This window comes from Nothoprocta perdicaria, unplaced genomic scaffold (genome assembly GCF_003342845.1).
Source record: "Nothoprocta perdicaria isolate Ctin4 unplaced genomic scaffold, notPer1 scaffold_110, whole genome shotgun sequence".
Classification (NCBI taxonomy): Eukaryota; Metazoa; Chordata; class Aves; order Tinamiformes; family Tinamidae; genus Nothoprocta; species Nothoprocta perdicaria.
In genome coordinates, this window is record NW_020454206.1 from 252102 (window position 1) to 267098 (window position 14997).

General features: G+C 40.4%; 1 protein-coding gene across 2 annotated transcripts in view; it reads left to right on the top strand.

Annotated features, from left to right (window-relative positions):
• Nucleotides 1-14997, top strand: part of GBF1 (golgi brefeldin A resistant guanine nucleotide exchange factor 1) — an 85396-nt gene continuing 70399 nt past the window's right edge. Inside the window, exons 1-2 of one of the 2 annotated variants that reach the window (XM_026050557.1) lie at nt 1-108; nt 1428-1494. In XM_026050557.1, coding sequence (XP_025906342.1) covers nt 13-108; nt 1428-1494 — 163 coding nt within the window. In that variant the 5' untranslated portion in view covers nt 1-12. The remainder of the gene's footprint in view (nt 109-1427; nt 1495-14997) is intronic. The other variant, XM_026050549.1, reaches the window with a different exon arrangement.

Here is a 14997-nt window from a genome sequence, read left to right on the forward strand (position 1 = left end):
AGGATTGCCAGGATGGTGGATAAGAACATTTACATTGTCCAAGGTGAAATCAATGCAGTGGTGGGAGCCATAAAGCGCAACGCCCGATGGAGCACTCACACGCATCTGGTAAGTTCTCTGGGATTGATGCTGTCTGTTCATGCTGTGACAGAAACCATCTGCTTCTGAAAAGTCCTGATTTTTAGCCCTCCTTGTAGCGCTTCTGTAAGTAGAGTTGTAATGATTTTCTGTATTATTTCATGGTAAGCAGTTTGGGCTTTTTTACTGAACCTGTGTGTGTCATTGACTGTCAGAGGTACAAAGCTGGATATCTCTCACCTTTAAACCTTGTAAATAATAATAATAATTTAAAAATGTATTCTATGTGGGAATATTATTAAATTATTTCAAGGCCATTCAGTAATTTTAAAAAACTTTTATCTCCTGTTGCATCGGAGATTTTGGAGATATGCCTGCTCTTGGTTTAGGACATTTTATATAACTTTTTGTGTCCTGCTACAGATTCTGCTACATTCTTTATCAAGAGATGCATGAAATTAAAAAAAATGGAGAAATTGTTATATACAGGCCATTTTTCATGCAGCATAGTGTCATCTTTGCTCTGTTTTGTGGCTGCTGACTAAATTCCTGGCTGAAACACGTTAATGGTTTCCAGTCTCTTTTGTCAAAAGCCACTAATACAATTCTTCTAGATCCAATGAAGCCTTGGGTGGGTTATGGGTTCTGCAGTGTAAAAGTGTGTGGGCGGCGCTGTGAGTTTGGTGCACTTGAAAATGCCACATGAATGGCAGGCASGTAAGTGTCAGCCACACAAATGACATCAGTCCATCAAAGGGCAGGGCCTCTTTTCCATCTMACAAACATTTCTCCGTTAGTCGCCGTTGCCACTCAGTAGGAGATGTGGCTGCAGATGTATGCGTGTGTTTGGAGGAAATGCTCCTCCTCCTTATTTTTATATCATAAAGATAAAGGATTAAATTATATAAATTTCACACAATAATTCTTTCCTCAAAATTTCTGAATGGCACCAAATATCATCGTATGTTCCCATTACAAATTGTTGCATAGATTAACGTTACAGAAAATCCTGATGAGCCATTTCAGTATGGTTTGGAATAGATTTGCCCTGAAATTTATTGAAAATCAGAAGGCTGATCAGAAGTACTTCTAAGGACAATAAAATGAAACCAAGATGCCCTGTCTTCAATGTGCTCTTTGGCATTTGAGCTCTACAGCATTGGGTAGCCCTAAAAGGAAAATAATAAAAATACTTCTCTTAATTTTGATGGAGTAAGTAGACTGAAAGTGATAAACAACCTGTGTTACTTTCTTGAAATGAARGTGAAGTCTTTATGGATCCATTATTAATATGTCTTCAGGAATGTGCCTGATTTGACAATGACTTTCTTTGTATATATAACCTATAGGATGAAGAAAGGGATCCCCTGCTGCATAGCTTTAGCGTTTTAAAAGAAGTGCTGAATAGTAAAACAGGTAAGCTTATGGAGTTTTGCAGTTATGTGCACAAGGTAGAGTGTATACAGATAAGTTATACAGATAAGTTTTACCTTTCGACCTGTACAGCAGTGTTTTATTTTTTTCATAATGTCTTGATCATACTGAATATTGACCGAATGGACAAATATGATAATATGATTATACTTATAGATAAATAATATCAACTTGAAACTAATAAACAAATACTACTGCTAGCACTATCTGGAAATTACATATTGCCTGTACAATTCTATGTAGTTTAGGAAGCTTGARTAATGAATGCAAGCACATAAATGTATTGCTAAGATTTAATCAACCCAGGAAACCCTGGAATGTTGTAGATTGGCTTATCCTGAGCTGTTACTGATTTTTGAAACTTGCTCAACACGATCATTTTTTGCTTCCTTTTTGTGAAATTGTTGTATTTGGGTTTTTTTTAATGTGCTTTGTATAGTAGGGGTGAAGTACTTGTGAATATCACTCTGCATTTACAAGGTAACAGAAAATAAACCTCTCCCTGCCTCTGACATGTTTCTTCAATGCACTGAAGTTTGTAGTCATATATGAAATATGATATATTGTTAATTGTAATATTGTGTGCATAATGGGAAGAATCTGCTTGGAAAAGAGCCTCSCATTATCTGATTTCTCTTCGTGTGTGGCTGTGATGTGGACTATGAGCAAGTTTTTGGTCCTCCCTCTTTTCCCAATATCCTCCAAGATTTTCTCCACTGGTAGTTTCAGGAGTGTTTGTTTAACTTAACCCGAATACTTAGTTAGGATTGTGGAAGGCTAATCCTGAGCTGCATGTGGCATTCTGAAGTTTCACCACTGGATTTGTCATCTTACTGGTTTTCATATTTGAAAGTAAACTTTGTTTCTGGTCCCTTTAGTACAGCTAGTGTTCCGAATTGCAAGTTTGAGATGGACTTTTTGCATTTCTATTTGTGGACTATGCCTCTTCCTATATCAGTGCTGAACCTGCTGTCCCCTAAAAAATACCTTCAGGAAAACTGCAGTAGAGCTACTTCTTGTTGTTGAGAGTTTCTGAGAACATGTGCAGTCTCTGACCTCTTGCACAGTCCTCTTCTGTGCATGCCTGTAAGTGTAGTGCTTTGTTTTTCTTTGATAGACTTTCCTTGATAAAGGAATTCTCGTGTCAGGTTGTCTCTTATGGATCTCTTAGGGAATTTCTGCGTAGTTTGCATTTCTGGACAATATTTTGTTTAGGATTTGTTTTGGAAGGATGATTTTTCCCCCCAAAAGGTGACACACTGGGTTTACAGTTTTCGTAAGCACACTCATCTTCTATAGGATATGAGCACAGTTACCAAAGCTTTTTAGCAGGAAATACTTCCTGGGCCTGATCTTTCTTTTCAATGATACAAAATTTTCTTCCAAGTRGGACTGCTGATGTTGTTCTTTGCTGTTATTGATGATATATTATTTGATTAATAACAGTTGGGAATATCACGATACTTAAATAAATGCAATATGAGTAAACAGGAGGGACYGGTGAGTATCTAGACAGGATTTGCTGTTGACTTGCCTGGAAAAACTGCAAGCCAGCTATCTGCTCGTGTTAGAGAAAGCAGAGTTTCATGTGCTGAGAGATTCGGAGATTGACACTGAGTTAGTAGAGGCATCTTGTGTATGTGGTTAATGTTGAACTAATAATTGCTTATATATAATGATACTGTATTGGCTTGCCTGCGTGGGGTTGTTCCAACCACATTGTTTCGGCTTCAATGATTGCTATTTACAGACCAATGTCTTGAAATAAATACGGTTGCTATGCTGCATTCTCTTCAGTTTTAGCTGTGGAATGGATCCCCAGCAATACTTTGAAAGATATGGAGTTTCCTGTCTCATCTTCCAGGCAAGGAAAAGTCCAAGCTTAGTTTTCTTGCCTAGACCTTCCTTTCATGTCTCTTTCATTAGCTCATGGAAACACATTGCTTTTATATTTAAATTTATTCAAGCTGTAATCTTTGACATTTGAGTTAGCTTTTAGTACAGTTTTGCATTTATAGTAATATATATTATGTATTTTCTCAATCCCCCAAGAACCCGTTTTAATCTGTTCCGGATGCAAATTTCAGGCTGCCTTGTCCCATCTCCCCTCTTGCTCTCGCCCTGCCTTCCCCTCCCCCTCGGCGCGTGTTTGATCAGGTGTGGCAGGAATATCCACTGTCAAGCTGCGCCCTTTATATCAGTCAATATTATCCTTCCTTCCCTCCCACTCCCTTCATTCTCCTCTGGGCTTTACCAGTTGATTTATAATTTTGGAATTCTCATCGGAGTCTGTAATACAGTTTGTTCATTATTTAACCAAAACCTGTTTAATGAGCAAAGAGAGGCAATGTAAATGTTAGGCATGTTGCAGTGGAGTACCTTTTGTTCTCCTCGGAGCTAGTGGGTATTAACTCTGTCCTGGCTGTGAGGCTCAAATACCCTGGTCAAGGGTATAAAGGTACCCTATGCCTCCAGCAGCTAAACATTCTCACTTCAAAATGTTGTTCCTCAAGAGTAAGTAAATTACACAACTTGATTTATTTGATTACCAAAAATAGGAAACCCTTGCATGCAACTAACTTTGAGTATCCCACCCCACTGCAGCGTCTATGCRGGCTCTTGAAGGCTGCAGCTGGAGAAGGTGCTGGGGCTCAGCACAAACAGTGCTGTGATTGCACTAAGAGTAACTTTTTGCCTCTACAGTCCAGCTTACTTTAAGGGGGCCTAGACCTGAATTATGTAAAATGATCCTATTACTCTTTAAAAATCTAATCATAAAATTTGAGTTCTATGGCAGTTTTATATAGATTTATAAAAGCTACTTAATCATTTCAAAATAACCTGTGTATGTGCTCTGATATGCCCTCCCTTGGTATATTTTATGTCATTCTTTTACATTTCACATGTGTGGTAGATATGCTAATACTATTGATAGTAGTTGCCTGAAAGATAGATAAGAAAGAGAGGTTCTGGCATCTCAAGTGTTGTACAGGTTAGTCCAAAGCAAGTTTAACATCTGAGTGCTTGTACCAAGACAGGCAAAGAAAACCCAGGTTTGATGTGGTATCTCATGCCCACTGCTTAGAAAAAGCAAACTTCAGCATCCTGAATTATGATCAGATGCAGCTGATTATTAAGCTTTGCCATAGGTGCAAAATGGAAATAAAATTATATCTTCAACAGTTATTTAAAAGCTGGTGGAAAGCTTACTGTTGATACCTGTTTGGATCTGGATTCATTGTCATTGCAACTTAAATTTAACTTCTTTTGAAAGTAAATTGAGTACCTAGAAAAATGTGTGTGGATGAAATCATGGYTATGCTTAATTTTCTCACTTGTGTTATGGCTTGGGGTCAATAAGAAGGAACTTCTTTTTGTCATCCAGTGATGACTGAGCACGTTCCTTTTCCTGAGCATTTCCAAGTTAAGGTGTCCTTGAGTTCAGTGGAATAATTGAGTTGGGCACAGAGTTTTTATAACCAAAATGGCTGCAAGTATGAATTAATTATAAGCCTATCTTTTTCTATGAATCTAATGAGGATTGCATTTCCCTGAGTCTTGTAGCTGTTTGAGTTCAGACTATTCCAGTAGGATGCATCAGTTAAATTCAGAGCAGATACTTCTGTAATAGTTCTCCAGAAAGTGAAATGAAGGGTGCCCTCTGTAAATGRTAGTAACTCCAAGCTACAGAGGCTAAATAGCAGGAGGCAGAGCTAAATTTGCCAGCCGTCCAGCTCACCTATTTGCACTTTGCTGTGATTTGGGGATGAGTCCGTAACGAGGCTTTTCATGAGCGGGTTCCTGCTCAATGGTGTGTAGGGTGGCTCTAGGTGTGAAAAGGAGGGAGTGCAACTGCCTCCATCGAGACAGCTCGGCAAGGCGAGCAGCAGGTGTCTGTGGAAAGTGTGTGCATCAAGAGTCTATTTAAATAAGGTTTAAAGTAGGTAAACACACCTGTGAAGAGGTGCTTGTGTATGTTTTAGGGCCACGAGTGCCAGAGTGGAAGGTCTGAGTCCTTTTATCCTCTAGCGGTTCAGAGTCGGTGCATTTAAACAGGAGCTGCCAAGTAAGCTGTTAGAAGCACTCTGATTTCATGCACATTCATGACATTTTAAATGAATGCTTATACAGTGGGTTCAGAAGAATCTTTTCATGGCTTATTTCAGACAAGAAGCTGTTGCAAATCTCCATCTTTAGAGGGTTGGCTGGGGCATTAAGAGCTGGCTAAAGGTCAAATGACTGTAACTGTAAGAGAACCTTTGCCCAGTGTAGTGATTTAATATACTTGTTACTGTAGCCATCAGTTTTCTGGTGTGTAGATTTAATTGCACACCCATCTTTCCTGTTTGAGCTCTGGAAAGTCAAGTTTTAGGGGAATTCTGACATTCGTATAAAGCGGTATTAACGTCTGAACTTTTTCTGTGAGATCTAGCTCTATGAAGTGGTAACTCACAGGAGTAAATATAAATGTATGGCTTGTTCTCAGTCTATTCTCAGCCGTTCTCAGTGCTGTGGAATAGATCTGAGAGATTCATTGGGGTCTGCTTAAATGAAGAAATTGGAAAATAATCTTCTGTAAAAGAAGTKTAGCAATTAGATGATACAGATATGCCAGGATTAGTGCTGTAATGCTTGTTGCTGGGATTTCAGTTTGCAGATGCAAGTGGTGCCTTATTTATTATTTATACTTGGAGCTGCAGCAGAAAGTGACTGGACATATTAGTCAATAACAAATATTGACTAAACAGTAAGCTGGGACACTTTTGTTTGTATTGAGGGCTTGCAGCTGATGTGGAGAAGGAAGTTTTTTAGAAAAACATGCGCTAAGCTCCTCACTTGCTTCTCCTCGGTGTCAGCTTCATAGAAAAGGCCTAGGAGCTGAGCAGGTCTCCTAGATCATGTCTGTTCATATGAGAACTTAAATTACGTATTATTTATTTAAGTAGCAGATATCTGTACATGTTAACCTAGTATTTTGGAAGACCAAGAAACTCAGACATTTTAACGTGGTATTTTGGAAGACTGAGCAACTTAGGCTGACATTGAGTTTCTATTGTGTTATATATAATATTTCTACAAGTGGGAAGGGTGGTTGTTTGTTTTTGCATAAATTTTAAATCAGCCTCACTCTGGTGAATGGATGCAGTTTTATTTATATCAAATCACCTGAGATACTGTACTGAAGTGATGTTTTTAATATTTTTCTGTCACTTTCTTGTTATGAGTAAAGATGAATGTTGTCAAATGGTTTGCTAGCAGGCTAGATCTAGACTGCTGGACTACTTGTTACGTGGTAGAAGTTGTAATAATAAAAAAAAAAGCCTAGTCCTCATGAATGTGGGCATGCTTCCAAGTGCAGACAAAATGTAAACAGATGCGGTGTTTCTGCTCTGGAGCTGCAGATAACTTCAAAAATTGCCTTTGAGAGAGGTGAATCTTCCTTCTAACCTCATTGCAGCATGAAATGAATCGAATGACCATCTTATGGCTGAGATCTTTGCATTTCCTAGAGAACAGATTTCTACGGATGTATTTGGCATAGGATTTCTTCATGGTACTGCAGAGAAATCAAAAGCCAGACTTTTCCCAAGTGGTTGCTCTCACTTTCTAAGTGAGATACCTGTGGTGACAATAGTGACCAGTGCACTTCCATGACAGAAGCACTGTGCAATAGCAATTCCAAATGAGATCCAGGGGAGTGTTTTTCTTTTTGTCTGTGTGCAGGTTTGCTTTGTTTTTAAATATAGAGCGTGTCCTAAAAATGTTAAGTACATTGGGGACCCAGAATGCAAGTTTCTCCAGTCCAGAGCTCGTGCTGAAATTGAAGGCATGTGCTCGATGAAGGACAGCTGTGAGTATCTGTGATGTATGCAGGTGCACCACGACCTTGTTACAGGCTCGTGCTTGATCAAGGGATAGCTGTGAGTGTTTGTCATGTCTGCAGGTACTCCACAACTTCGTTAGAGGCTCCTATGACTCTGTGTTGCACAGCATTTGGGCAATGTGAGAGCAGTGAGAGCAGGGTCATTCTGGACAGTAACCGCATCTCACTTGCTCACTGAGGCCTCCAACCTGGGATGCTGCATGAAGTCAGAGTCTGGGGAATAGAAACCTTGGAATGGGAGTCAKTTAAGACAAGAGCTTGAAGCTTAACACCGACCCCTGTCTGCATGGCTAGTGACTGGCAGGTCAGGCAGGAGGTGGTGCTGTTGGAAATTGGTGTTTCCTGGCCCCTGCTCCTTAGGGCTCGGCGGCTGTAGATGGACAAGCGCTGCTGGCCGTAGCTTGGCACGGCTCCCGCGCCGCTTGCCCTGGAACAGCAGCCCTCTGTTTGCGGGGCCGCCCGCGCTCCGAGGGGCTGCCCCACGTGCGCGCCGCGCAACTGGCGCTCCCTTGTGCCACRCGTGCGGAGCAATTACTTTCCCACTTGCTGGGCACTCCATTATTTCCTTCGGTTACTGCTTCTGTGTGAAGTGGAGCCATAAAGGAAGTGGCCTAATGTACAWATATTAGAAGGCAATAAATTGCAGCTTGAGTTGGTAGAAAGGCAATGCCAGATGCTCCTCCGTTCAAGTTGAGGTTCCTGTCAAGCCATCCATGGAGGGTTTGCTCCAGGAGGTTTTGGCCATGCTGTTTTGTCTTGGTTTCTTGAGACTAAAGTTAAAAGGGACTGTGGCTGAGCTAACAAAATGTAAGGATATTCATATGGTAGTAAAAACTTTCTGGAAATAGCAGTGTACGTGAAATTGCTTTATTAAAGTAGGAGTTGTTTAAATATATAGCTCTTTYCCTGTGTTTGTCACCCTTCCTTCTCTTTACTCTCTCCTCTTCTTGATAAGCTGCTGCCATCTAACCTTTTTTCTTAAAAAAGTCTGAAAGGTTACTTGCTGGAAAGAAACAATACTTGTGTCAGAAGTGCAAATGCATGTTATGTAGCTACCTAATATGAATTAGGACTGCCAGAAAGTCTTGGTCATGTGTACACAACACACATACTGAAACATTCCTCACCTTCAAGAGTTTGTAGCTTAAGAGGGTGGAAGCAGAGAGAAGTCATTAAGTATATAAAGCTGTTAAACACTTGAGAGATTTTTTTTTTAATAACTACCTGCATTTGTCCTTTGAACGAGTCATCATTGATTGGTCTCTGATACAGATTATAGCAAGAGAGAGATTTGTAAGAAGATGCAGTTTGTTTTCAGGAATAGTGCAGAGAGATGTGATAAAACGCTGCTTCCATGTGGTCAGTGTGGGAGGCAGAAAGCAGCGGGAAGAGGGACACAACTGCAGCGATTCCAAGGTTTGTATAAGGGGAGCTGAGTATTTGCTAACAGGTTATTACTGAAGTAGGAATTTTCATTGGTTAAGGAGTACTAATTATGAGGGATGTGCAACTGGTAGCTTGTCTTTCTGAAATAAACTTGCATGAGTTTTCTCCTAAGGCAACTTTACCTTTTGTACTTGGGACTAGATAATTCTTACCATACATTAAGAGCCTCTCAGGGTAAGTTCCTAAGAAGAATTTTGGATGGATGGTGAAGATTTCACTTTGTAATYTGCCTTTAGAAAATGATACAGTAAAGGCATTTTGATCTGGAAACAGACATAAAATACTCCAGGTGCATCCAGTCCTTTGAAAACTCCTGTTATCTTTTATATGACAGGACTTTAACTTACCTATCAGCACCTCTAAATGCTACAAAGAATAGAAATTTTGGTATATGTTGCTTAATGGAGTAATTTGAAGGTAAGATCTGAGGATTTATCATGTGATGGATTTCAGTATAAAAGAAGTGGAAGTGTCATACTGCGAGTCTGAAGTACATTCATTCCCTTATTGGTGTTTCCAGTAGATATCTTCTGGGCAAAACTTAGAGGGTGCAATCAAACTTGATAATAAGTGTGACGAAGTTAATAGATGACTGAGTTACTGTAGTATGTAAACTTTCTAAAGGCAGTGAATATATTTGTCATCACAGAATTATAAGAAATAAACTTCATTTTGGGAAGCAGTACTTACCAACTACTCACAGCAGGTATTGTGGAAAGCTTAGGCATCTCTGTTGTATAATGTGCTGTATCTGTGAGATATGGAAAAAMCATTCTAAATGGCATTCTGCTTTTTCTTTAAACTCCTACTTAAATTAACCAAGAAATGTCAGAATATAAAGCTGTGAACAGGTGGTTGTTGCACTACAGGGATTCCTCATGCCTTGAACTTCATTGAATGAATGTGTCTCTGCTCATGCACGGTGGAATTATGGGGTTAAAATTGCTGGTTCAGCTGCTTTTGTGTTTGAGCATGTCATGGAATAAAGCTGAGGTGTGTAGGTATGTGACAATTAGGAACAAGGCTAAACATGAAGGCAAGAAAAGGACATTTGGAGAGGAGTTAAAATGCGCAAGTGAAAACATTTGCTTAAGGTTTGCACATAGAAATAGTGCCCCTAAAATTYAGGGTGATGCTGGCTTTAGCTTTCTTGTTAATCAAAATCTTTTAGCTGATAAATTGTCTCCATGATAGTTTATGCTAATGTGTTTTACACCGTAATCACAGTTGTRCAATTGTGATACTCATGGGCTGTACTTAATTAATGCTCATTAGCTCAACTGTCTTAAATTGTTCAGTGATGATGTTAGTTCGACTGTGATCATGTATTCATTCTGCATCCTGTCCCTGCACTACTGATTTACTGTGTCAGCATTGCCAGGCTTTTTAACCTCATGGTGGCAAAGAGTTTATTATTAAAATGCCTCTTCTTGCCCCCTGTATTTTTTTTGAAATTGTCCTTGTTTTTGATATAATGAAGAGCAAGTTTGCCAGGTGGCTCCTGAATTGGATCCCATTTGCCTCTTGATTAACTGCTTAAATAATTTAGCTGACAGATTATAAATATGAGATAGTGTTGAACCAAGTCAAGTTCCTGATACAAAGGCCAAGGTGGAGGCCCAGGGTGCCCTGGAGGTAGCGCCCTGTTGTTGTAATGCAGCCTAGGGGAGAGGCTTTATTCTCCCAATAAACACAATGGCAATGGTTGCTTATGGGAGCATCTTCAGGAACTGCATGTGGGAACCTGGATGTTCTTCATGCYGGATTGAACAGTCTATAGTGGTCTGATACAGATCTGTAATAACCAAGATGGGTGTCACGGCCCCGTAGGAGGAGACACCGTTAGCCGATTGTCACTTCAGCCTGAGATTTTCCTGTTTGTCATTCAGAACGATTCTGTTTTATTTGAACACTAGTTTTCACTTGTGTTCACTAGAACACTAGTTTTCCAGCATCAGCCAGTATTTTTAACATCTTTCAATACTATCCAAAAGATTTTCACTGTTTTCTTGCCTTGCKCGACTCAAGTCCCCTCAGCTGATCTGCTGAGTGCCTGAAAAGTTCCAGTTCCGTTGTGAAAAGGATTGCAGAGGGAAAGGATACTAGAAAATATAATAGTGTATACAGTTTAAGAAAGTAGGAGTAATCTCTGTAGAAAATCTTCTTAAAATTTTCACATTTTAGTGCTTGCAATAAAAATTACCTAGAAATTACCTAGRTTGCTGTTCTTTAAATAGTATTGGTTTGGGATGTGAGCCTGGTGTTCTTTTTTAATTTTTGTCTTAGAAGAATGCGTAAAAAACTGGTTTTGTTCTAACCATCCTCTGTTCCATCCAACCAGCTGTAGCAGTCTTGTTACGTGAATCTATTGCTAAGAAAAAGTTGCAATGATAATCTTAACTCCTTCTGGAATAACAAAATTGGCGTAACTGTGAGTTTTGATATATCCACAGTTAATTTCAACTTATGCTTTTTATTTATGAAGCTTGTTTGTGACTTGGTGGGACCCTCTGTTAAGCCAATTATATAAACCCCAGAAAGGTTAAAACTGCTCGTGCACCTTTCAGAAAAGGGGAGGAAGGAGCCAGAGGAAGGATCCACAGAATTTTAAACCCCTTTGCTTCTGTTCACCTCTTCCTCTTGCACGCCAGAATTGGCCCCCATCCTTCTTGGAGGGCTGAGAGCGCCTCCGCTCCGTTGCCTGGCCCAAAGTCTTCTTGCTAATAAGGTCCCTGGAGGTGACTCTCTTATTTTTTTTCCACTGCTGCAGTCTAAAACATGCACTTTGGTATTGAAGGCATATTAAGGTAGGAACTATTGAGAGCATATTTAAAAAACACGAGTGGAAGGGAAGAGAGTCTATGTTTGTCCTCTAACCAAAGAATATCTGGTAACCTAATTGTATAGCTCTTACTGAACTGCTGTAGAAGATATGAGTGCTAAGCTTTTTATAAAATTATGGGAATGGTGGGGGGCTAGCTGTGCAGTTATGGTTGGAAAAGATAGAATGAGAACAGAAGTCTATGTGCTAGAGTGTCTGTGAAGAAGTTTCCTCAGGAAGATTTTTATGGCTGCAAAACCTGGTGTGTTTAGCTCATCCCTGTTCTTAACCTGAACTACCTGCAGTCTAAAACTGCTCCTCCCGGCTTGATCCGTGCTGCTTTTCTGCAGCAAAGATAGCAGCTTCCTCGGGCTGCGGAGCTGGGTCTCCCAGGGCACATGAGAGCAGTGAGCTCCTGCTTTAGCATTTGGGCTTTTTTCAGGCAGCCTTACCATGCTTTCTAGACAGCCCATATTAATTGGTTGGAACAGCCAGTTATTTTTAACTGCGTGCTTCAGATTTTTAATTTTTTTACTGTTCAGGTGTCTCCGTCAGCCACAGGGAAAACAGTTGAAGTAAATAGCTGTATCAAATGGAGCACCCCTTGTCCCCACAACTGCTTCCGAAATAAACCGAGAATAATGCTTTGCACATTTTGCCTCCTTTAACTCTAAAGGCGGGTGAGAGAGGAAGCATGGATTAACATGCAGTGATTTCTAGGAGCTCTTCTCTGCTCGGATTCCTCTGTGCTCCATGGCCTGACTGACGGGGCCATGTGGCTCAAGTGCATCTGGAAACCCAGCACTGGCAAATTTTGGTCGGGTAAATATAGCAGGAACGGGTTGTCAGAGCAGGAGACGGATGGTTCTGGGAAAGGAAGTGGTGTCTGTCATCTGAATAATGATTTCCTACATTTCTGCAACTTTCTCTGTCTTGCAGTGCACCTCGGACACCGGCGGCATCTGGCACGTTTGCTGCGTTGCGTGTGTTGCTGGTTGTGGTTGGGAATGTTGGCAGAAATGGGGAATGTGGYGGTTTTAGAGCATTGGCATCGATATATTCTGTGGTGGTTAATTAGTAATGGTACATGCTTTGTTCTGGTTTAAGCTACTTCAGAAAATGGGGAAGAGGAGCAAATTACATGCAGACCGAATAGGAAGATAACTCCCAGAATCTCAGGACGCGGTGATACATAAGAATGCAGACTTTTGCTGGGAAGCACAGTTGTGTCTAGCCCATGTAGTTATAGAAAAAATAAAACTTGAACAGGTGCCAGAAGCTTATTCTGAGACCCGTCTTTGGTTGAGTGCCTCTGTCTAGAAGATGAGCAGGGGTAGAAAAGCAGTGGATTACAGGGTTTTACACCAAGAAAAAATGATTGGGAAAGGAATAAAGCTTCTTGAACCGTTGCGATATGGGTTCTAGTCCCAACCCAAATACTGTTTTTTGTGGAGAAAATTGAGAGAAGCAACAGTGCTAAGGAGTGACTTACAGAAGTACGTGCGAGGATTCAAGAGAGCTGGTTTTGTATGGAAAGACGTAATCATGGGTAATGACAGCTGAAATCTCAGCAGATATGAACAACAGAAAACCCAGCAGCTAATTACAGACCTTTAAAATTTTGTCAAGGGAAGCTGGCAATAATGTGAAAATACTACTCAAACGTCAGTGCTAGCTGATTATGCTTTTTCCCTGCCCATAAAAGAGTGAATAACTTGATTTAATACAATTTGAAAGATGTCCCTGATTCAGTGGGCTGCATTTTCTCATCTGCTTTTTCCAGAATTTATGAACAGTGGAACCTGTGCCTGTTTTGCTGTGGGACTGTGTGGGACCGGCCCTGTGCTGGGGCCAGCAGCCAGCAGGCAGGGACCTCATGTCCAAGGGCATCGGGGCAAACAGCTCTGCCTGCGAAACAGAACGTGGTGGCTGAACGTTAGCATCAGCACTGCACAGATGAGTCTGTTCTAAAATATCTTCATATAATAAACTAATGAACTTCAACTTTTTCTTTTTTTTTTTTTTTTTTTTAAGGTCTAGACTCATGTTGGGATTTGCTTTGAAGTTTAAGAAAAGATGATTAATTCGCTGGAGGATACAACTGAATTAGACTAGATACCCTCTAAAAACTTCCTGTACTTACGAGCGGTAGGYTAAGGTTTTGTGCTTTGCACTTAGTAAAATGTATGTGTCCACAGGAAAAAAAAAAAATGAGCTGTCCTATCAGTGAAGAGTGTTCTTCACAAATATATGTAACCCTGCAGGTATAAAACTCCTGCTGGCACAAAACCTCCCTGCTTCTCATTCGTACGGCAGACTCGAGACAGGCGCTCTGGAATAGTTAAAACTTCAGGATGAGCTATTTTGCAGGGATTTCTTCTTTGCCCATTGCTCTACTATAAGAAGGACTTTGTTCTAGGTGTATCCACATGATGGCTTATTCAGGGTGGTTGAGTAGTTGTGGAATTGCAAGTGTGGAGGGTTTTTTTCTTCTTTTTTTTTTTTTTTTATTTTATTATTATTTGACAACAAGTCAGCAGCAATGGCTTAGATGATACTGAGATCTTCTGGTATTTGAGCCTTAGTTACTGGTAGTAAATGTTGAACTGCTGGCTTGTTCTGATAATCYCAATTGCTTATTGTGTGAGAATGGCAGTCATTCCATGTAAACATGCCTTTATTTAGACTGCTTTCGCGTTGGAGCTAGTGATTCTGCGACAAGATGCAGGTGAGGTGATGAGCGGAGCAAGCTGGGACATTTAGGCAAATGGAATCCAATAGGAACAGAGTTACTTTTGTTCTTACATTTTTGGTCTCCTCTTGACCACCACCTAGGTGTTACATATGAATGGAGGTGGTCACTGCCTTGGTGAGATACCTTATGGTGTCTTGTGTTGTAAGGGTTAAAAGTCCACCTTGTAAAAATCACCTGGCCTATTAGCTTAACATAATCTTTCGGCCTGAGTCAACAAACTTAAACTGCAGATAACTCTATTGGCTAAAGGAAAATGCAGTAAAATATTTATGCTGCAACTTTATATCTGGTTTTGAGAGAAGAATCTCTTCTGTTTGGAGACAGAGGTGGGTGAAGGTGAGGCAGAAATTGTGACCAGGGCATAGAGATTTCAAGCATACCCTGCGTGTGCACAGCCTAAGTTCTTTACTGCAAAAGCTGTCTCTGTTTCTTGTAGCATGTAAACAGCATTTAGGGTCAGCTGTAGGTGCTGCAGAAATGGCTTTGCAAAAAGAAAATGCTGCTAGAAAAGGTTTGATTGCTTTCAGGTGTCTTTTCCATAACTCTTATTCCCTTTTACCTTTGTGCCAGTGATCTCCT